This window comes from Poromitra crassiceps, assembly GCF_964638095.1.
Source record: "Poromitra crassiceps genome assembly, chromosome: 8".
Lineage (NCBI taxonomy): Eukaryota > Metazoa > Chordata > Actinopteri > Beryciformes > Melamphaidae > Poromitra > Poromitra crassiceps.
Window position 1 is genome coordinate 41,227,369 of NC_139629.1, and position 23,618 is coordinate 41,250,986.

At 43.5% G+C, this 23,618-nt stretch overlaps 3 protein-coding genes across 3 annotated transcripts in view; 1 reads left to right on the forward strand and 2 right to left on the reverse strand.

The window, feature by feature from the left end:
- Positions 1–6,590, forward strand: part of mtcl2 (microtubule crosslinking factor 2) — a gene marked incomplete at both ends in the record, with an annotated part of 32,147 nt that extends 25,557 nt beyond the window's left edge. Inside the window, 5 exons of the mRNA XM_083642207.1 lie at positions 2,939–3,532; positions 4,000–4,264; positions 4,556–4,777; positions 5,776–6,182; positions 6,435–6,590. Of these exons, the coding sequence (XP_083498333.1) occupies positions 2,939–3,532; positions 4,000–4,264; positions 4,556–4,777; positions 5,776–6,182; positions 6,435–6,590 (1,644 nt within the window). The remainder of the gene's footprint in view (positions 1–2,938; positions 3,533–3,999; positions 4,265–4,555; positions 4,778–5,775; positions 6,183–6,434) is intronic.
- LOC310780720 (uncharacterized protein) overlaps positions 1–23,618 on the reverse strand; it is a gene marked incomplete at both ends in the record, with an annotated part of 166,718 nt that overhangs the window by 53,367 nt on the left and 89,733 nt on the right. The gene's annotated exons all lie outside the window — the stretch shown is intronic.
- Positions 17,987–23,386, reverse strand: LOC310781414 (galactose-specific lectin nattectin-like). Its single transcript, XM_083642039.1, has 7 exons — positions 23,317–23,386; positions 23,012–23,077; positions 22,681–22,702; positions 21,319–21,413; positions 20,635–20,769; positions 18,727–18,835; positions 17,987–18,550 (listed from the first exon to the last, which is right to left on the reverse strand). Exons 2-7 carry the CDS (start codon positions 23,075–23,077, stop codon positions 18,489–18,491), a joined length of 489 nt encoding a protein of 162 aa, XP_083498165.1. The 5' UTR covers positions 23,317–23,386; the 3' UTR covers positions 17,987–18,488.

The following is a 23,618-nucleotide window of genomic DNA, read 5'->3' on the forward strand; positions in this document are numbered from 1 at the left end:
ACAGCAAAACACGACAAACTAGTGTTTCAATATCAAAGGCCATAAACACAGCTTATAAACTTGCAGATTTTTGGGACAATAAGTTATTACCAATTTTTTTTTCGATATGGCTTATTCATTTGATTTCACAGTGTCTAGCTTTCCCTTTCCTCCTCCTTATGGTTTTGGTGACAACTGGAATGGAGATATTTAAATTTGATATTAAGATCACGTTTAAGATTTTTTTTACATAATGTTAAGACTTTCAACTTCAGTTATCATGTCCTTTCTCCTTTCCGCTTCCTGTATGTCTTATCTCAGAAACCAAAGGTTAAAAAAAAGATATATTTATATATACCGTAAATTCCGGACTATAAGACGCACCGGTGTATAAGCCGCGGGACCAAAATTGACTATTTTTTTCTTCTATAAGCCGCACCGGTCTATAAGCCGCGGGTGTTTTGATGTTTAATTACCATATGAAAGGGTTTGTGCACAGAGAGGAATGTCGGGAAAGCGATGGCTGTTTGGGGAAGCTCCCATTTATTAACATTTCAACAAAACAAAACAAAAGTCAGGTCACTAATCCCCAGACAAAATCACACAACAATAGGCTATATGTGCAGCAAACCTGTAACCAGAGAAGTCAAGTCACTAATGCTCGTCTTCCTCTTCTTCCTGCGTACTGAAACCACCAAAGTCCTCATCTTCAGTGTCGGAAACGAACAGGTTCAGGGTGGCTTCGTCAACCACTCTCCTCTCTCCTTCATTGTCACTCAAAACCAACGAACTCCTCTTCATCTATAGCTGTGTTTCCATTACAGTTTTTCGCAAAAGAATTGCGATATTTCTACAACTTCGACAATGTACAATTGCGACTTGTAGGCGTTTCCATTGAAGTTGCGTTTGAGTGATTCCCCGTTGCAGCAGCTGCCACAGTGATTACGCACGGGGATCTGCCCCATATCCCGTCCCCTGCATGCTCAAATCCAACCAATGGTCAATGGAAATCCCAACATGAAGTTACAATGCATATAAACGAGCCTGATTATCAATTCAAAAGAAAATGAGTCGCAAAATGTTGCTGGCTGCGTGAATGCAGTCAGCGCGACAGGCAGAGGAAAAAAGGTAGCCTAATAGCCTACAACTGGTCCGATTTAGAGATGGAGGGGGGAAAAGGCTGATTTGGTTCTATAATTGCACCTGAAACGTGTGCAATGTATTAGCCTACTCACAGTCACTGTATTCACTTCAGACAGCACCACCGCACCAGTGTGTGCTTTTCATCCTCTCATCTCGCCGCTGTGCCAAATGCGCGCACACAGGCAGCCTGCTGTCACCATGGGCCGATTTCTGCCATTAAACATTATCTAATTTGCCCGGCTACGCTTTTGCACAACACTCGTCTTTCTGCTAGGTAGCGTTGCTTCAAAGTTTTCCACTTGCTGCAGAGGTTTTGACACGGCTATCGAACCTTACTTACCAAACTTATTTTCCGCTCCTTTTCCAAGGGATAATATGGGTCACATGACGTGCAAATGCGAAAAATGTGTTTCCATTACACTTTTGCTTTTGCGATAAACTGCTATATCGACACGTCTGAAAAACCACCTCATGATCATCTACTGCTCGTTCTCATGCTGTCGAGAACGAGCAAAGCTTTTTTTTGGTGAAAGAATCCTCCAGGGCGCTTCTTGTTAACAGTCCGAGTGAGTGGCAGGTCGAACGTCAAAGGCACTTCATCCATATTTATGATCTGCTCCGGTTCGATGGAATATTCCTTGATCTTCCTTTGTGTGAATTCGCCGAAGTTTGTGATTTTCTCCTGGTAGTCGGGGGAGGGAGTTGATGGGCTTGTGGCCGTTTGCTTACCGTAATTACCATATGTAAGTGGTCACGCACAGAGGGGATTGTCGGGAAAGAGATGGCTGTTTGAGGAAGCTCCCATTTACCGTATTACCGTAACATTTCAACAAAACAACATAACACAACACCACCGTTGTTTATTTTTACAGTGCACACAGTGTCCGCGGTGTGGTGAAAAGAGGGCAAGAGAGGAAATTAAAACAGAAGTGGATTTATAGTTAGAAAGAGTGCTAAAAAAGAGAGATTTTTTTTTTTTTTTTTTTTTTTCTGAAAAAATCCATAGATAAGACGCACCGTTATATAAGCCGCAGGGGCCAAAAAACGGGAAAAAAGCCGCGGCTTATAGTCCGGAATTTACGGTAGATATAATATATTCATATTTGATTTGGATTTCAATCGTCATCATTACTTTCTCTTCTTCCGTCTCCAATCCGCTCTGCCTGGGTTTAGATCACTGACATAAACAAATATGGACAGAGCTATCCCATTGATTTTGGACTCCTGTTTTGAGTTGAAGTGTTGGCCGTTGCCATCTTGATTTTTCGTCAGCAGAGTGGGAGGGAATGGGTTGAGTCCGTGCGCAGCTCATGTTAGATGGGGGTTTCCCAGAGCCGCAGCTCCGCCTGCTATTGGTCTGTGATCGGCAAGCTGCGTGATCACTGGACAGGCGATCTGTCAATCACCCCCTTTTCTATTATCTATTTTACTCCAAACGGGCGAGTTTTATAAAAAATGACCCATAACCCATTGTTATGAAAAGGTGAAATTAGCTATATAGACCAAAACCATGTTAAGGACCAGGCTGTAAAGATGCTTAATCACTGTTACAAAGTGGGGCATTTTAACATGGGGGTCAACAGGAACGACGGGACTTCTGAGCCCTGCCTCAAGTGGCCATTCGAGGAATTACAGCTTTCAGGGTTACTTCCTGTTCCTCGTGGGAAAACCTTGTGCACTGGTTTAGACTGAATAGGTCCATTGAAAAGTAGCAAACGCTGTAACAGAGGCGGAGCTTGTATAATCATTTGATGAGTTTGAATCATAATCCCTGCTCGCCTTTCTCTTTTGTCCTTTCTCCCGTGTCCCGTCTCAGACTCCGGAGATTGGGGATTTCTGTAAAACCTGGGACGGCCCCACCATAGTGGGCTCAGAGCTGGATCTGGAGTCTGTCCAAAGGAGCTACACTGCTCCGGACCGCACCGGGATCCGGATCTACTACAGCCCTCCTGCTGTGCGACGCATGGAGCACCAGAGAAGGAACCAAGGAGCCATAGAGCCACAGCTGGCCCACAACGGGAGCTCTTCCCTGGGGCTGACGGGCTCAGACCCCGGGGTGTTCGGAGCGGAAACCTTGGAGGTCCAGCAACAGCAGCCTTCGTCGTCCCTCTCTTCACCCTCCTCTTCCTCCTCGTACGAGCAGTGGCTGAGCTCGCTGTCCAAGCAGCACAGGGAGCTGCTGGAGAGCAGAAGCGTGGGTTCGATCCCCGGTCTCGTCAACAACGGCGTTAGCGGTTCGGCCAACGGCGTGGTCGACGGGATGACGTCGGCCGAGGCGTTCCACGGGCTGGAGATGGGGGAGATCTCAGCCAACCTGAGCGACGACATGAAGGAGATGACCAACTGCGTCCGCCAGGCCATACGCTCTTCTTCTCTGGAGAGGAAGTCCAGCAAGGACCCAGGAAATCAGGTCATTTTTCTTTTTTACACCACTACATCATATCATTTAGCAGATGAAGTTTTAGTGTACAGTATGATGATGGAAGAGTTATTAGCATATATTGTATATTATTCTTTTTGACTGATTGTTGAGGTTTTACTTAAAGTTGCGCTTTGTAAGATTCATATTTAGAAATACACCCCTCTTATCAGGCTAAATCACAAAGTGGAGCTGCAGCAAAATTCGCCATGTTTGGCCAAAGGAAATTCTGGAGTCACTTGTCCATCCTCCCAATTTTTCAAACAGCTACTGTACCTCTCGTTCCCATTAGTAGCCGCCAACTTGTGAAGTTGCCTACGTGTGTTCAGGTTGAACGTTAAGGTCATTTCTCACTCTCCTTCTCTTCAAACTCCTCTTCACGGCATGATGATTTTCTACTCGGCTAAACATTCTCTATCTCCCTCTCGCTCTCTCCATCCATCTGTTGTCCCTCCCAGGCGGCTGGCATGTCGAGCAGATCCACGCAGACCGTGGCTCAGTACGTCAGCGTGGGGCTTCAAACCGACAGCCTCGCCGGCAGCAGGGGGGCGGGGCTACACTCCAAAGCCTGGTCGCCCCGCCCCTCCTCCACCACGTCCTCGTTGGCGTCGGCCCGGACGCGGCAGATCTCGTCCTCGCTGGATAAAGTCCACGGCCGCATCGAGAGGCCCTGCTGCTCACCCAAGTATGGCTCTCCAAAACTACAGCGCCGGGTGTCTTCAGGTATTGACATGGTATTCGGGAGAGTTAGTTTCAAAATTAGTTGATGCAATCTTTCACACTACCTCTGTATGAGTCCATTCTCCACTCCAAGATGACTACTTACTTGGTTTGTATATTTATTTGGTTTATTCACTTGTTTGATTGTTTGCTTTTCATTTTATATTTGTTGCTTGGAAGAGTGAGTTAGTTAATTATATAGTTGGTTGATGGGTTGCTTGCTTGGTTCATTGAACATATATCAATCTACCTATATTCTAACCCTAACATTTCCTCCCGCCGTGGTGTTTTCAGGCTCCACCTCGCGGCTGGACGGGGCATCGTCCAGGGAGCGCAGTCTGTGGAGCCTCCAGCAGAGGGCGCTGGGTGGGGGAGGAGGCTCTGCCTGGGCCCGCTCCACCACCACCAGGGACAGCCCGGTGCTCAGCGGCCTGAACGACGGCCTGTCCAGCCTCTTCAGCGTGGTGGAACACTCAGGAAGTGTGGAGTCGCTCTGGAGGGTCGACGGAGGAGGAGGTAGGGAGTCAGGATATTAACGTTTACGTCACTGCTTTATATTAACTCTCATTCCCACACCGCCTGTTCCTGGATTATGCATGTTTGGTGTCTGCGTCCCCGGAGCACCTTGACAGCGTCAAGTTGCCTGAAAAACGTTTAAGTCCATTTCCTGCACAGCGCCTTCAAATTAAACGTTTTCTGCTGACAAACTAATGGGATGCTTTTATTGTGAAGTACCTTTAGGAAGTGACATGTGTTTCACTTGCTGTCTTGATTAGCGGCGCGATTGGCTACTTCTTTCGCTGAAACAAGGCAAGACAACATTTGGGGATATTTGGAGCCATTTCTTTCTCTCCAGCAAACAGTTATGAACACTGCAGAAAGGTTAGCAAAGTAGAGAGTGCAAGTAGAAACAGTAAAATAATGCTAATATCCGAGTGTAGCATTCAGGTGGGGGCGCAGTTTCCCCAAATAATAAAACGACAGAATGGGGCTTTACGTTTTCAGTGTGTCTCTGCACCACTGCCACCAAAGACTTACTGCATATTTATTATAATTGGTAAATAAAATCCGACAATGCTAGATTTATTGACGGTGCAAACATAGCCTTAGGATTTGGAAAGTCTTTATCTATGTTAATTTCATAGCTATGGCCAAAAACATGCTAATCGTCTAATTGCTGTAAAAACCATCTTACCATCCTTTTGTGTGTATATTCTATTCTGTTTTAACAAATGCCCATCTACGGACAAACATTGCAAATTAGCTTAGGCTCAGACTATTTTCTTTAAAATGTTCTATTTTCTATGTATCTATCCATATTCAAATTAATTGAAATTAAATTGAAATTAAATGGCAGAAATCCCTTCAACTGTTTGACTCCATAACCCTACCCTGCTGACAGTTGCACAGAAAGACAAGGTAACAGGTGAATAAATAACCTCCATGTCAGGTAAAAATGATCCAGCCTGCCAAATGATTGTTAGTAAGAAAATCCTATCTCTGTTGTACACCAGGAGCCAGCAGCCAAGGGGCCAGCCCAGCACGGCAGCACCCCGCCGCGGGGAAGCCGTCTGGGGTGACGGTGTGCGCATCTGACCCTGCGCCCCAGCGGTACGGAGGCCTGGTCCAGGATTTCATCAGGATCACTGTCTGCGGCAGCCGCGGCCAGGGAGGAGTCCTCCTGCCTGGGGACAGAGTGACCAGAGAGGCCCTGGGCGGCATGGCCGTGTCCGGGGGGCTCGGAGCGGACGAGCCCAAGCCGGAGTGCGTGTCGGTGGGGGCCGGAGGTCTCGGGGCCCTGGCCGGGCTGGGCGGAGCCAACGACAGTGTGACCAGGATCGTCAATAAGAGGTTCATGAGACACGCAGCCAGGGAGGACAAGGAGACGACCAACACTGTGGCTGTGCTGTCTGGGGTGGAGGTGAGACTGGTGGACATGCTTATAAAGGATACACAGCTATGCATTTACACACACACACACACACACACCAGAGATGGGGACTTGGACTTGTATTGCATAAAAATAAATAATAAATAAATAAACAAATAAATACAATAAAAATGCATGAATCATATTTGTAATATTTCCTTTGTGAAAATGTTTTATGCACATGCACATTGCCTCAACTCTGACAATATGGAGTCTTCTTAACTGGCCGCTCCTCTTCCTCAGGACGCAGCCTGCGATTGTGCGGCCCAGTCTCTCGCTTCCTGCTTGGCCCGCCCATCAAGATCCACCACTCGACATTCGTTGGGCCACTGCAAGCACCGCCCACAAGAGTCTCCGGCGGCGACCGAGGAGAAAGGGGATTCCTCCTGCAACGAGTGACGACACTTCTACTGCCACATGCAAAGACACACACACACACACACACACACACACACACACACTAATATCACTACTGCCATACAAACACACTACAAACACAACACATATTAGCATGTGTACTGCCGACCACACATACACACACACACACACACACACACACACACACACACACTTCTGCCATCACCAAATGTACACACACCTATACAAACTGCCACACAGGTGCACTGCCATACACAGACACACACACACTGCTAGCACACCGCGCACACGCTGCCCCAAACTGACTGCCACATACACACATTCATATGAACACACACAGCACCCAGGCTAATCTACACACTTGGACTGAACCGTTCTAATGCCAAGGACAGGGAGGATTGAAAATCCACTTTTGCAACAACCCAAACCATCACAAACTACCAGCAGGACAGAACACATAGACACACACACACACACACACACACACACATGCTTGCAGACCCTTACACACTTACACACTTAATTACACACACACACACACACACACATGCTTGCAGACCCTTACACACTTACTTGCACAGACACACACACACACACACACACACACACACGCGCGCACACACACATACGCACCTAAACAAGAACAGCAGCTCTCATAACAAGCAAAATGATGATGTCAGGATTGGACCTTCTACCTATGCTTCTCTAATACTTTTACAAAGCAGATCCAAATAACACGTTTCTTTCCCTGTGAGGGGACTTCATCTTATAGTCAAACAAGGACTACTCATCATGGACTGTTTTGGACCACTGTAAAAATCCACCTTGCTAACGACACCTTGGCAACAGCTGTGATACCAGCAGCCATGTTGGATTCACAAATGGACAAAAAAAAGGGACATGAGCGATGGAAGGAGGGGAGGAGCCGGGGAAGCGTCCTCGAGGAGGAGGTGCGCTTGCTTGGGGAGAAGGGCGGCGGCTTTGAAGTCCAACAACCGCTTTGAACACACCTGGAAAAGTGCATGTGTTAAATTAGCAACTATTTAGAAATGTCATCAACCCAACAACAACCACAGTGATGATTTGGCCAAATGATGTCTACTTCACCGTTTTTTCTCCTCCCTCCTATGGGATCACAGATGGAAGAAATCAAGGATTATTGGACTACATTTCCCAGCGTGACAAAGACTTTGGACTCCCATCGATGGACGTTTGGACTACCGAAACCCATCCAGTGCATCGTCAGCTCTAATGAGACCATCAGACTGATCTCAGACCAGACCTGCCGTTGTTTGCTGCTGGTATTGTTGTTTATTAGCAAACAGCTTTTGAAGATGTAAGCATTGCAACCCACTGTGTTCCCAGAAGGACTTGAACCACACATGTGGGGACATCATGTGTCATTGTAGCCCTGTTTGAGGTCAAACCCTAGCCTAAAAATCTCAATCATAGGGGTGATTTTCCATAGGTTGATTCGTCTTTTTGAACCTAAGCTGTTAAAGGTCCAATTGATGCTATTTTTAGCTGTTTAAAACATGTCTCATGGGTCTTTAAAACAAGGTTATGAATTCTGTTGGGGGGAAAAACCCTCAAATCCAGCCTCTTATGATGTCACAAAGTTATGGACGTCAAAACGGCTCGTTTGAAGGCATTTTTTCCTTACATGGCTGCTGTGTGTTTATCTGGGGACCATGTGTTTTGAGACTTCCATGATGTTTCTATAGTTATATAGATGTTTCTATAGCACGCCCAAGTCCTTTATCAGCAAAGAAACAAGGGGAAATCATGTTTTACACAAGATGAGACCTTTAAAGCAGAACAAGCACACCTCTGCTGCCCCCTGCTGCCCCTCATGTTTCGCATTTTTTAGATATTTTTGTCAAGATGATTCATCCTCCGCCACGTACCTGCTGTCATCCTGATGAAGACGAGCAGGATACTTTGCTGCAGTGTCCTGTATCCTTTCATTTGGTTACTCTGTGGCATTGTATTGATTGGAGATCATTGCTTATTGATTCTGTGGTAATGCAAGTCTTATATAACCTACAGTACTGGCTTTTGGTCAGGGATGCACTGATATCACTTTTTCACTGCTGCTCCCAATTCTTCAGACTACTAAAGTTCAAGTAAAGGCTCTTGGTATCAGATTTACATTGAAGGAATCTTCTGTCACGACCAGTCATGTCATTCACCTGACAGCTACTATTTATCAGTATCGGTGCATCCCTGCCCTCTATAGAGACACTGCGGAGCGCGTCATCATTCAGAAACCACGCCCAAAACGGGAGAAAACAAAAACTCACCCCCCAATCCTGGCGTTCTCCTATGTCGCGTGCATGGTCGCTTGTTGCACACAAAGATCGTATATACGGGAAGATGAACACTCCAACTTACTTCCTTGACAGCTACATCCACATTTTTCTTCTCGCCACCAATTCTCAATGACTTCCTTGTTTTGCTCGGGAGTACAAAAAAACCTTAATTGGCAATTTTTTTTTACATTTGTTATCTGCGCAGCCCCACCACACAACAGCTTTTAGCTCCGTTTAATTCAAGGAAAATGACGCTGGTGTGTGGGAGTGAATGGAGCGCTTTCCCCCGTGATGGGCGTGGCCTATTTCATGCAGTGTCTCTATGCTGCCGACGCTCTGGTAGCTGACATGTACATCTGCATCTGCTATATGAGATCTTTGTGGTGCATCTCACCATCGTGTGATGTACCTGCTGTCCTGTGCGTACTGTAGGCTAGGGACACGACGATACACTGTGTCCACGACCCGCGCTGGAAAGACTAGCGCTACCATCTATGGGCAAATCTGTACTATCTGCCAGGAACACTCGCTAGCTGTAAAATGTCCCAGACCAGAATAGTCAATGCATTCCTTTTATGAGGGAAAGTCTTTCCCAAATGTCTGTCTGCAGTATGTATGTATGTATGTATGTGTTTGTCTGCAGTATGTATGTGTTTGCGTGTGAAATGACCAGCATTCTAGTATACCAGTGCAGCATTCCTACACGATAGGACCAGTGATTTTAAAATGTCACCATTTATTTTCTTCCTTCGCTCTTCCTACTCTCACACACGCACACGCCTTTCCTTCAGTTTCAATCATATTCTATTCCAGCAGCACCATAGCTACTTCACCAACTCTGCACATCTTGAAAATGTAGCATTACAGCAAAATTGTGGTCAACAGCATTACAAAAAAGAAAATGTGGACTGCAACATCCCATCAGCGTTAAGACTGTAGTTCAGACGTACTGAAAGGTTTCACATGCAAGAATTCATGCACTCTTTTTACTCACTTAAGTTGACATTTCCAAGAATTTCAGAAAAGACAAAAGTAAAACTACAAAATTTGAATCGTCATTTTTGACCAGAAGTGTCACACCTGTAAAGTTTCAACGACATAAAATGTCTTTAAATTGGAGGAATATCCTAGTTAAAAGAAATCAAATGACATCAGGGGGGAAAAGATAAATTTAAATCACATTGATCACCTTGATCATCTTGAAAAGAAGATCGCAAACCGCTATCAATCCCCAAGAGTCTCGTTAGTGGGTTGAAAAAAAAAAAAGGGTTAGGATTGTAAATTGAATAGATGATACCGGGAAGGGTTTTCATTTCCTTTTCCTTTTCCTTCTCCGTCAGTTGGCCGAGTCAGTCTGGCTCTACTCAGCCGTCACTCAGCTCATATTCAAAGTGCCTGTCAGTCAGCTCGCACCAAAACACACACTTTTCATTTGATGGGTAAGATTGTTTTTACGCACATCTACACAGACCAGACTGTATAACACGGCGATACTTAAAGTACTGTACCACAGGGGACAAAGAACCAAATGGTTTACAGTATGGTAGGATATATATATATATATATACAGTATACAGGATATATACATGTACACATATACAGTTTGAACTTTTTTGTATAGACCAAGCGTTATTGTATTTCTGGAAAGTAAATTATTTTTGTTTTGTTTTTGTTTTGATATGAATGTTTTTAGCTACTACAGTATTCTTTCTATTGTATTCTACTCTTGAGTTGTCATGGTGCTACTTAGGGCAGAGTCTGCTGTGGGTTTTCTGCTTTTACAGTAACAAGGCGTTCATCAATCTCATCTTTATCAGCCATCTCTCTTCATTTTCTCTATCACGTTTAGCCCCCTTATTCCCTATTCTCCTCATACCTCTCTCTCTCTCTCTCTCTCTCTCTGTATGAGCAGCAGTCTCCCCAGTGAGTGTTTCTCTGTCTCAACACAGCATTTACTGACTCAGCAGTTGAAACGAGGGCATTACAGACACAGTGCATGTATTTAAATTAATAACACAGTGTGGAAAAGCCACAGTCTAAACTCTGTCTCCTGCCCTCGGGACCTGGTGTAGAGCAGCAGTCTGCCAGTCACTGGTCCAACAGCCATTGGCTTGATTGACCCAGGAATAGGATATCTGATTTGTAACCAGGATTATACAACAGGTTGTTTTAGCCAATCGGATGGTTTAAAGATGCATTCCAACTGTCCCACAGAGCACAGCTTTTCTGGAAAATACCACGTCTAGATCAAAATCAGAGATCAGAAAGGCTGATGTTTTTCTCTTTCAGAGTCTAGTTTAGACCACAGATATAAATAGCCTCAGATGTTCAGACAGCATGGACTGCAACAGGCAGAAACCACCTCACCACAGATATAAATAGCCTCAGATGTTCAGACAGCATGGACTGCAACATGCAGAAACCACCTCACCACAGATATAAATAGCCTCAGATGTTCAGACAGCATGGACTGCAACATGCAGAAACCACCTCACCACAGATATAAATAGCCTCAGATGTTCAGACAGCACGGACTGCAACATGCAGAAACCACCTCACCACAGATATAAATAGCCTCCGATGTTCAGACAGCATGGACTGCAACAGGCAGAAACCACCTCACCACAGATATAAATAGCCTCAGATGTTCAGACAGCATGGACTGCAACATGCAGAAACCACCTCACCACAGATATAAATAGCCTCAGATGTTCAGACAGCATGGACTGCAACAGGCAGAAACCACCTCACCACAGATATAAATAGCCTCCGATGTTCAGACAGCATGGACTGCAACATGCAGAAACCACCTCACCACAGATATAAATAGCCTCAGATGTTCAGACAGCATGGACTGCAACATGCAGAAACCACCTCACCACAGATATAAATAGCCTCAGATGTTCAGACAGCATGGACTGCAACAGGCAGAAACCACCTCACCACAGATATAAATAGCCTCCGATGTTCAGACAGCATGGACTGCAACATGCAGAAACCACCTCACCACAGATATAAATAGCCTCAGATGTTCAGACAGCATGGACTGCAACATGCAGAAACCACCTCACCACAGATATAAATAGCCTCAGGTGTTCAGACAGCATGGACTGCAACAGGCAGAAACCACCTCACCACAGATATAAATAGCCTCCGATGTTCAGACAGCATGGACTGCAACATGCAGAAACCACCTCACCACAGACTAGAATTGCAGGCTGGCACCAGTCCTGACCTGACCAGAATCAGAATAATTTTTATTGCCACAATATGCAAGATTACATACGAGGGATTTGTCTTAGTGTAAGTATGCAGCGTAGGGGTCATATCAATATTCAAAGATAAAAAAAGAAAACATCTAAAAGACAATATCACAACACAACCACAGTCTGTGAGTCAGTCATCTCTCCAGCTCTTCTACCACAGGCTAACATATTTAGTCTGGGGCCATAGAGACATAGTATAATACTATAACATTAGGGTTTGGCAGCAGCTCTGTTGGTACACTGCAAAAGAAAAATAACCATCTTAATCATGTATTCATGTATTCACTCTTAAAATCTTATTTAAAAAAAAAGGCGGAAAAAACTTCCAACATGATGCAAAACCTTCTTGTAAGTCATCAGTAAATCCCCCCCACTCCCAGGCATCCCAGATTACTCATTACAGTAATCTTAGAAAAAAGAACACACACACACACACACGGCTGCAAGGAAGTTTCTCTTAAAGGAAGATGTGTGTGGTCCTTAAAAGGACCTTTGTGGCGGTTACAACGGCCGTTGTGTGTGGTCCTGAGAAGGACCACACGGCTAGTTGCCATGATGACGTCCACTGCAGTTGCCAAAACCGTTGCGGCACGCCCAAACTGACTGTGTACAGGCGGGCCGCGCTGATATGGCTTGCTGGCGCTTGAACTCCAGGAGCAACTTCTGTAGCGTCAGCTGAGCCTTGACGTTCTCATAGTCGATGATCAGCTGGTCCAGTTCTACCCGGAGGCGATGTCTCTTTTTGCGGAAGTTGTCTCTGGCCTTGACACAACCAGCGAGCTCTTCCGCCTGCTCCTGCAGTTGTGCCTTTAACATGGCGTTTTCAACCTGGGAGGCCTTCAGTTCATTCCTGAGGAATTCCATGGTGATGACAGGACTATTGCAGAGAACAGAAGTTGCGACTGTCGGTGAGCTCTGTGTCAAACAACTGTCGCTTACTGAGTTTAGGTCAGTCTTTTATACCCCTGCGGTCCTTATCTCTGTACTGTGATTGGCTGGAGCTCGTATGAAAAACAACAGCCAATCAGCGGGTTAGCTAGAACAACATAAAAAAAAATTTGCCTGAATCCCAGCCAGCCGTTAAGCCAGCCGAACCAGGCAAGGCAAATGTATTCATCTGTCTTTTTTTCTTCTTCTTCTAACGTTAGCTAGCTAACTCCTGCATCACATGGATGAAATCAACATTTTATCTTCTTCCATCCTTCCTGTAGGGATACAATATAGTATCTCATTGATCCGTTTACCAGTCTCTATTCTACCTCCTACACTTTCTACATAATACACTCTGAGACATGTTAGAAAATGTATATTGTCGTATCTTCAACATAACGATGCATCAACCTTCTGCACGTTTGATACTTGTATACCGGGGCCTTAGTCCTGTTGTCATTTTAGTCCTGTTGTCGGTGAGAAGGTCACTCCAGTGCCTTTCCTCTACAAAGATGTCTAGAACAACCTTTTCTTTCTCTGCTAGAACAGTAACTAGGTGTGATGATGCTAGAACAGTAACTAGGTGTGATGGTGCCAGCTGTTGTTTTCCTCTGCTCACTATATTTAAGTGATGTTTCAGATTCACCTGGAAAATGAACTGGAATGACAGTAAATTCCCAGTTGAACACTGAAATTGGAGCCAGCTGCACCACACTTTGCCAACAGAACCGCCTTTTTCGGCGACGATTCCACCGGCCAACTTGAATTCAAGTTAGTGTAAGGTCAGTATCAGTTCATCAACTTGGCATTTGGTCAGCTGTTCCACCATGTAAAAATATCAAGTGCTTTGGGTCCTCGAGAGTCAAACGACGAAGCTTAGGAAGTAGCCAAACACAATGGAGAAGAAACATCTTCATGTGTTTTCTCTAGTGGAGACCTGCAGCTCACCAGTCACACAAGTCCAAAGGGAATAGTGTTTCATACAGTCTACGTCTCTGGAATATAAATGAGCTTTTGTGTTTACATTCATGTTCAGGGGTGGCAGTGGAACTCAGTGACTTATGGTTTAGGTTTAGATATTGCTTTACTACAGGTAGTCTTGCTTTGCTACAGGTAGTGTGGTCAGACCTCCAAATGTATAAATACTGGGATGACTGTACTGTAGGTCAGGTTTTGGTTTGTGGTTTGGCCAACCTCCAGTCCTAAGCTTTCTGCTGACATGGCAGTCCAGCTTAGAGCAGTGTTTTGGACCAGACGATTTGAGCACATGGTGGGGTTGTGGATTTAAAGAGGTCATTACCGCTCGTCCAAAGTATCCCATATTCACACTGCTGCTGTTGTGCTAATGCCGTGTTCTCGTCACATTGGAAGAAATGACGCTACAGCTGGGAAAGCATTCACGGGTTTGACTCGTTGGAACGGCCACATCCAAAATCATATTTTTTTTCCAATTTAAAATCAACCATAGACAAACTGCAGCAGACATTCCCTGCTTTCCGTATGTAGAGTTGATAGTATTACTGTGAATATTCCTGACGATTTTTATGCCAACATCAATGGATTTGCTGCAGTGTTTTCCGCCTTTGTTGACACCAGGTGGAAGAAATCGAAGCCTACAAAAAACTCCAACATGCTACTTGTAGTTAGTGATATAGAGGGTCTGATGATCTGAGCCTTTATTCCCAGTTGCCAGCTCATAATAAAGTTGAATCCGACATGACGAGAACGCGGCACGAGGATTCGATCTCTCTTTGACTCCGATGTCATTGGTCACTTCTGTCTCCGCCTCTCCAGCCTTTCCACCTGCCAGCCAGGTGTTACATTCGCTCCTCCCCCTCAGGTAATAAGTAGTAGACATCGCAGCCAATGGCAGAACAGTTTTACAGGTCACACGGCATCACCAGCCAATGACAGACGAGTTCTTACAGGTTGCATGGCACAAATAGCCGATAAGATGTGTTTGAGTGAGTCTTGTCTGTAAGCAAAGCAACATTGTACTCATATCTTTGCCATGAGTCTTTTGAACTGTTAAGTGTTTCCAACCCTCTCATACTGAATTATCATAACATCTTAGCAATATGTACATGACTTCTTAGCTGTTCATAATGTTAGCTAAACAATTACCTAAAGACTGCCTGTATATTCGCTTTATATAATATACTCCCATCTTTTTTAATAACGCTTGATTCTTGAAGAAAAGGAGAATGCAATGGGGGGGGAAATGAAATGCCAACCCAGTAAAGAAATTAATCCCCTTGTATTGCGACTTGAAAAGAAAAGAGAACGTTGTACTGTTTCTATCCCTTCGTCTCTTTGAGAAAAGCTGAATGTCAACAGTGGGTCTGGACCGGTCAACAGTGGGTCTGGACCAGCTCGCTGTCGAAGTATGTAGCTCTCTCCCTTTATAGAACACACTTGAACATTTCTTCTGTACATAAGTGCATTTTGAAGCTGAAGAGAAAACAAAACGACCTGATGCAGCAAAAGTGACACACGTAGAATAAGAACATTTGATCCGAGTGGATTTTTAAAGGGGTCAGGGATTTTAAAGGGTTGGGTATTTTTTGTTTTTTCCAACCATGTAGCTTGTAAGACGAGATATTATCATTGCCTCCTGTTTGTCATAGAATTCACAAATAAATGTTTGTTGAAATTTAACATGTCCTGTTTTGTCCTTTATTGTTGTGAATGTGAGCATATACAGTAAGTGGGTGAAATAGTAGTTGCTCTCTCTGTCTCTGTCCCTCCCTCCCTTCCCCGTCCATCTGCGACGCTCCACCCATCCTCCTCTCCATATGAGCTGCCAGGACTCAAGCACTCATTGGGCAGCTTCTCTGAAAACTGATGAAACACCAAGCAACACTTTTGAAAGGAGGAGAGAAGAGGGGACAGAGGACAGAGGGAGAAGGAACTTACTATTTGTACATTTTGATAGTTTTATTGCCTGCCCTGTATTATTTTTAAATAGGTCAGGTAAAATAGGATACCGGAAGGCTTTAAAAAAGATGACTTGGACCTGGTCTTGGAATTGACTTAGCCTCAACTAAGGTGGTCTTCACTACAGAGCATTTTGGTGTTTTTTTAATAGCCAAATTTGGCCCAATTTTTAAGAATAAAATGACGTTATTCAGTATTAACATTCCCTAAACTGTGGAAGTGTTTATATAAAGTAGCGCTCGCTTCAGACATATCCCAGCCCATCAGGAGGAGTGGACAGATGGTGTTTTTGGGAGAACACAAACTAAACGTATTTGGATAGCCGGAATTACACTGAACAATGAATTAGGCTGCCGTTAGTAGTCTGTCGAGCAGCCAAAACTGCAGACTAGACAAGCCGAGCTTTTGATGATCATTTTCTGACGATTAGATCCTTTTTTATCCTTTCTTTCTTTTGAATCCCCATATGCCTCCATATGGCCAGAATATGGGTATGTTTTGAAAAGACTGGGTCCCATCCAGGGCAAGACATAGATAGATAGATAGATAGATAGATAGATAGATGGAGGGAGGGGTGGGAAAAAGGGGGAAGGTCAGCTGAAGAACAAGATGCAAAGAAAGAGTTTAATGGTATATCTAGTATCTAATAATTCCATGTCTGTATGTATTTCTGTCCTTTGCGTATCTCCAGAACCGTTGTTGGGATCGACTTCAAACTTGGGGGACCTGACCGAGTGCAGTGCGAGAAAAAAAATTAAGAAATGCGCCCACGGGGGGAGCTACAGCGATATTTTACATTTTCATTGTGACATCATCAGTGATCACGCAGTGATTCTAGCACCTTCCTGTCCCTATGCCCCCCCAAGCCCCTTCCCATCCCTATGCCACCCCCACCCCCCCCCAAAAAACAGCACCCATATCTCCCCAGCCACTAATCCTGCCCACCCCTCGAACCCTGGCTTTCTAGCACCTTCCTATCCCTACAGCCCCTGTTTTAGAGTTCCTTGTAGGTTTGAAAGGCCCAGACTCTCGTTCGCATTCAGGGTTTGTTAGAGAGGTTTGATCGTGGAGCCCACATCCTATTCCATGAGGCCTGGAGCGGAGTCCTTTTCCACTCGCGGCGATCAAGGGGACGCTCTCAGGGGTTAGCAGGTTCAGGTATGAACCTGGCTCAGATCTCCAAGCTCGCAATGTCGTAGGCACGCTCGTAAGAGTATGATGGAGGCCCCTCTCTCCCATAACCCGCTGGCTGACTGGGTGTTGGCCAGCACCTCCTAGGATGTCTTGGGCTTGGATTCCTGTTCCGTTCTTCCTGTTCCTGACCTCCGGCCTTCTTCCTCCACCGGCCTTCTTCATCACTCCAGCGTCTAGCACCACTGGCTAGCAGTTTGGTAGCTAGCTGATTGTGCAGCTCGTCCTTTTCCATATCATATTGGTCTGGACACCAGTCTGGAGAACCGCTCCCGGAGAGAGCCACATCGCTCATCCTCATCTATATTATAGATTTTATGCAATAAATAATAAACACTTTAGACCAGCCATTGCCCACCTGAGATGCAAAAGTATTGCAAGTGGGCTGCCAAATCAAATATCAAATATATAATTATTATGGATGAGAATGCATTTCTCCATCGTTGAATGATACCATTATTTAATTTGTATTCAATTATTCGTTAATTATCCTATTGCAGACAGCCCCTCACTTTTAGTTTGTGATTTCTGTGTGGTGCTGATCGACATCTCCGTTCATCATTAAAATAGAAAGTGCTCTGAGAAGGCATTATTTGGCCTCCGTACTGTTTACTGTGTACTGTTTACTGTTTACTGTGTACTGTTTAATGTGTACTGTTTAATGTGTACTGTTTTGTGGACCGCACATTTATTTTTATTTTTTTCAAGTGGGCCATGAGTTGGAAAAGGTTGGGAACTGCTGATTTAGACAACAACAAAAATGTGAGTTCGGACCAGAGAATATTGCATCGTCTTTTATTGATTATTATGATTGATTTTTTGATTGATAATAATCAAGAAAGATGTGGAAAAAAGAACAAGGTCAACAGTGCAAACAGTTACAGATAAAATGCAGCAGATGTAGACATTTTGTACTAAAGACCATGCAGCTAGTCACTAGTTAGACTGCCAAATACCAACAGGACAGAAACAAAGTGGGTATAGTTTTTATGAAGTTATGTTTTTTTTTTTTTTTTAAGTTATTGGCTTAGTAATTTAACAGTCAGACCAGTGAGAAATGTGTTGGTAAGATCTGTACAGACTCAGAACTGGCTTTGGATGGACATAGTCTGTATCCCTGTATTGATGGATGATCTATTTCTGTTGACTGATTGAATTGGAAGGGAATAAAAATAGAGCCAATAGAGCTTCCAGCACTGGTGCCATCAAAGCCTGACATCATCATGGTGCAAGTGACATTGTGATGGCAGTTATGACAGCACATGATGGTGGCCTGGGCGGTGTCAGACGTTCATGGTGCAAACATAAGACTTTTTGTTAGAACAGGAAACGTCATTCCACAAGTCTGTAGTCAGAGGGGAAAACAACACAGCAACAAAACTAAATATTAAGCACATTAGAGGCTTCTCTTTGAAAACTATAATTATAATGATGATAATAATAATAATAAATACAAACTCAAGATAATAAATAACAAAATAAATACACTACAAGTAGGCTATACATAATTTTGTACAGTACCTCTGTAGTTCATCTCCAGACAATTTTCAGTCCAAAAGTCATTGGGTTCTCCATTATGCCAGTTTGTGTAGTCAACCCCGGAGCCATCAGACCACTGCCACACTCCCTCCTGGAGGAAGAAACATACACATTACTCATTTGTCTGTTTCAGTTATTGTGGAGACCAAGCGGGGACCATCGGTCTTGGTCTGTTTGTTTGTTTGTTCGTTTGTCGTCACACTGCAATGTCCCAAATGTCCCAATGTACAGTGAAGTTCCAGAACAACCACATTTGGCAGGTGGGTTCCTATATGGCCCCCCACTACTCAGGCAAGGCCAGACCCCCATATGTCAACCAGAAGGTGGTGCTATAGCAAATGTCAAAAGGTTATGTCACAATCAAAATTTCACTTTCCCTCGATTCCTTTTTGATACTTTTTATTTATAGAAGATGGTCCATTACAGTAGTGCTCACAAATAATGAGTAAAGGTGCAATAACAACAAAAACATATGATGATCATCATATCTACTGCATGTCCCCCCACCCACCCCTCAGTCCCAACACATTACCCTAAAAAAAGAAATTAAAGCAATCAAAACGGAAAAAAAAACATATACATTAATGCGTGCATACCTACATACATACATACACATACATTTACATACTCACATAGGTCCTCATTTTTATATGTATAGGACATTGTAGAATACATATCTACTTACAATACAAGTGTTATCACCTAGATGCACTCTTACATTGCTGCAGGTCATATGGTTAGTGTCCTCATTCCTACATACATATACAGTCACACCCTTTGTACACAGCTATCCATCCATACACACACATGCCACATCCATACATACATACATACACCCATTTCCACCCCGTCACGGACCCACATTCATCCACCCTGCACACATAGACACACATACCTATATATATATAGCAAAGTAAGCACAAGGAAAGGAAACAAAGCAAAGAAACAAAAGTTAATGAAGAAAAAGAAAAAGCTAGTAAAAAAAAAGAATAAAAGAAAGAAAAAAAAGTGGTATATAGTTGGGTTTCACTCGGGGAGCATCTTAGAATATGCGTTTTTCTATATTTCTATATCCCCTCTTTTTATTATATTCCATCTTGTCTCAAACAATTCCGTTAGGTTTCTAAAGTTATGATTAATCCTCTCCATTTTATATATGTCGCTAATTGTATTCTTCCATTTCGTAATTTGTGGTAGCTCTGGTTTCAGCCAGTTCTTTGTTATTTGCTTGAGTGCTGCTACTCTTAAGATTCTATAAAGGTATTTATCCCCTTGTTGTAGAAGCAATTGTGGTGGTCTACCCAGTAGGATTTGCTCAGGGCCCAAATTAAGTTTGCACTGAAAGATGTTGTCCATGGTTTCGCCTATTTGGGTCCAAAAAATTTTTAACGCCGGACAGGAGAAAAAAATATGTGTGTGGTTGGCGTTTGCCTCCCCGCAATTCCGCCAACAGTTTGTGGTTATTTCGTTAGAGTATTTTGCTTGGATAACAGGCGTGATAAAAAAGCGTAGCTGAATTTTCCAGGAATACTCTCTCCAGATGAGAGAGCTTGTTGTTTTCCATGAGTTATTGCTTATATCCTTCCATATTTCTGGGGTTAGTGTAATGTTCAGTTCTTTCTCACAATTGGAAATTGCCTTGATTTCATGCCTTCTAGGTTTTTCTTCTATTATACGGTAAATCTGGCCAAGAATATTTTTGGTGTTGACTTTACTAGATGTTTTTATTACACAGGTTATTAAAGGGTGTGTTTCCTTTAAGCAATATCACACGAGAGGGAGTGCGGTTGTTGGCTAATATCGGCACTGCTGTGATTCGGTCGTAGGCACGAGGCCGCAGGCCGAGTACCGAAGTAAATAATGTAATAATAAGTAATGTAAATATCCCACCTTTGTTTGATCCATGCCCCCAAGCCAGACTCTTGTGTCGGAGCCAGTCGCTTGGTTAATCATCTCTCTGAGGAAGTTGTGCTCCGCTAAACTGTGGACTGAGGCCAGATTCCCACCTTTGGAAATGCAGTCGAGCTAATGGACAAGAAGCAAAGATATAAAGAGAGGAGTGGAGGAGACAAATGCAGAGAACAAGGAAGAGTTGGACAGAATGGGATAACACAACATGATCTGTGTTGATAACATATACAGGCCTGTGGGCCAATAACTGTGATTAATTATTATCAGACAGTGTGTTTTTTAACTACCGGTAACAATAAAAGTCTAGAAAGAAATAATGCTCTGTGTGTTTGAAATGTTTTGATCAACCAACAATAATCACATAGTCAATCCAAACCACCCTCTGAGTGTGATGTTAATGCAGTTTATGAAGACTTGAAATAGACTTGTGCTTCTTTTCCTGAATGATCCTGTTAGCAACAAGCTGTATTAGCCCATTGATACCTGATGCAGCATTTGCGTGTATATCCCTCATTTGTGTGTGTATCCCTTTAAGACCGCGAACCGCGTATGATGCGGTTCAGGGTCTTAAAGGGATACACACACAAATGCTGCATCAGGTATCAATGGGTTAATTCAGAAACACAGCATGATAGCAATAACCATGATTGTTCCATCAGGTACCTCTGCATCCAACCAAGTCTTTGTACTGTAATGGAAGCTGAAACAGCGACCGCCAACCTGGGTCCAACCAGCAGGACAGCAAGCTATCTCTTGTTCTGCTCCAATGTGAGAAACAACAGTGTTTCCCCTACCATTCTACAGGCCTGGCGGGCCCACCAGGCCAACAGCGCCCCCGCCAGGCCAGATTTTATTTTGCAATTTTCTTTCTTTTTTTCTTACCCCCCCCCCCCTGCTCTCCCCAAAATTTCAATAAAAGTTTATGGCATATTATTACAATACAGCAATACTGGTGTTGACAGTAATAGAAGATGCCAAATCATTCAAAACAATAAGGGATTAGGAGCATTGTGCCAGTGTGCAGCGCTGTTCCAAAACGTGTCAATGTGTGTCGTTGCCTGGGAAACGCACATCCCATAATACATCTGTTCGCATCGCATCCCATAATAGTATGATGATGCTTGGGATGCCATTGCGAACATAGATGTGAACAGGTTAGCTAAAAGTTAAGCGTCGCCAGCGAGGGCCCCCACCGTTGCGGTCGGGGTACGTTTTGGAATCCCTCCAGGCCTGAAAAACTTTCTAGGGGAAACACTGAACAAGATACAATAAAGATTAGAGTCTTGGATAACAAATGCTTGAGTGCACATAAAATGACGTGAAATGTTAATTTGTAGTGTTAGTACAAATTAATTCAAATGATTGTGAATGAGTGAAAACTAGTTTCAAGTTCAACACGTGTTTTTGTCTGTGAAGCTGACAATAAAACAATGTATCAAACCCCAGGATTACAATTGTATATTCACAAATTCCAGTAAGTCCCAGCATAACTATTAAAGTTAACTATTGACAACAACATATATTTTTTTTACTAATATTCATGATGTCAGTCAGAGGACATACTACGATCCACTGATGAGAAGAGAACATAGTACGATCCAGGAAACTGAATAAGCACCCAAAATAAATGGAGGTCTATGACCATTATGCCCCCAAAACAGACCCCTTTAACCAACATAGGAGCTGTCCACCTTTTTAGTCCAGAGTCAAAAAAGAAAGAAGTGCCAACTAGTGTACTTTGAACTTGCACGTGCATCATTCTCCACTTTTGCTCCGTCACATATGGAGGTCATAGGTCATTAAGAGGTCATATGGAGGTCATTAGATGTTTTGTTTCAGTTCAACTTTCATTTGGTCTCACAAATGTGTTGAAAAATAAACAACACATTCAATAATATCACTTCAGAATTTATATTTCCTGTTGGATTTGGGAAGGCCATCAAGCTAATGACTGAGCAGCACCTAAAGAGAAGAATGAATCAAACTAAAAGAATGTACGAAGAAATACCAGTGAGAGGTACCAACCTGACAAGGCGACTTTGCACTCCTGTAAACACAAAGAACACATTCTCAGCAATGAAATCAATCAATTTGCTCTTTTAGCAGTATTCTGCCCATGCCATCCTGCATTTCAAAATTTGCCACCCAATTTAGCCAATTGGCATGGACACAAACACACACCTTCACACACACACACACACACCCACACACACACACACACACGACCTCCATGCAAAATGTCAGCCTCCTTTGCTGAAAACTGCCCGCTAAAGGGTGGTGAACTTTTTGTGGACCAACACAGTGACTTATTTATAGCTAAAACATTTAAACTAATATTTCTGTAGATTTCACTTACACGCTGTCCATAGACCAATCCACTGGTCAAGCAGAGCATCACCACAAACTGAAAACCAGATGCCATCTGTGGAAATATATGAGACAAGTAATGTATAATATAAAATATGTCAAATATCACCACCACCACATCCAAGATGTTATATGTGCCAGGCAACACTTTAGTGAGTCCATAGCAACCAGCAGCATTGGGCTTTACATGGAGAGACTACTGACTATAGGCTAAAAATCAATCAATAGAACAAGAATCTTTCCTGTAGCGATGCATAAAAACAGATGTCAGGTGAGAAGTATTTAAAATCTTACCTTTGTTCTGATGAGAGTTGATCTAATGAGGTTAGACTAACAGCAGCAGGTAGCAGAGTGTCATGGAAGAGGAAACACAGACTTTATATAGCCTACTGTTTTGTCTGTGTGCTTTGGGTCAAGAACTGACCATGTGGCGCCTTCTAATGATGACAGTACCAACAGAAATCTATCAAATAATCCATCTATTGCCACAAGGTATCAATGAATTATTTTAAGAGAGTCGGTACTGCCTTGAGTAAATACAGTTACATCAAATGAGTGAGAATTGCATACGGATGAATAAGGATGGATAAGGATGA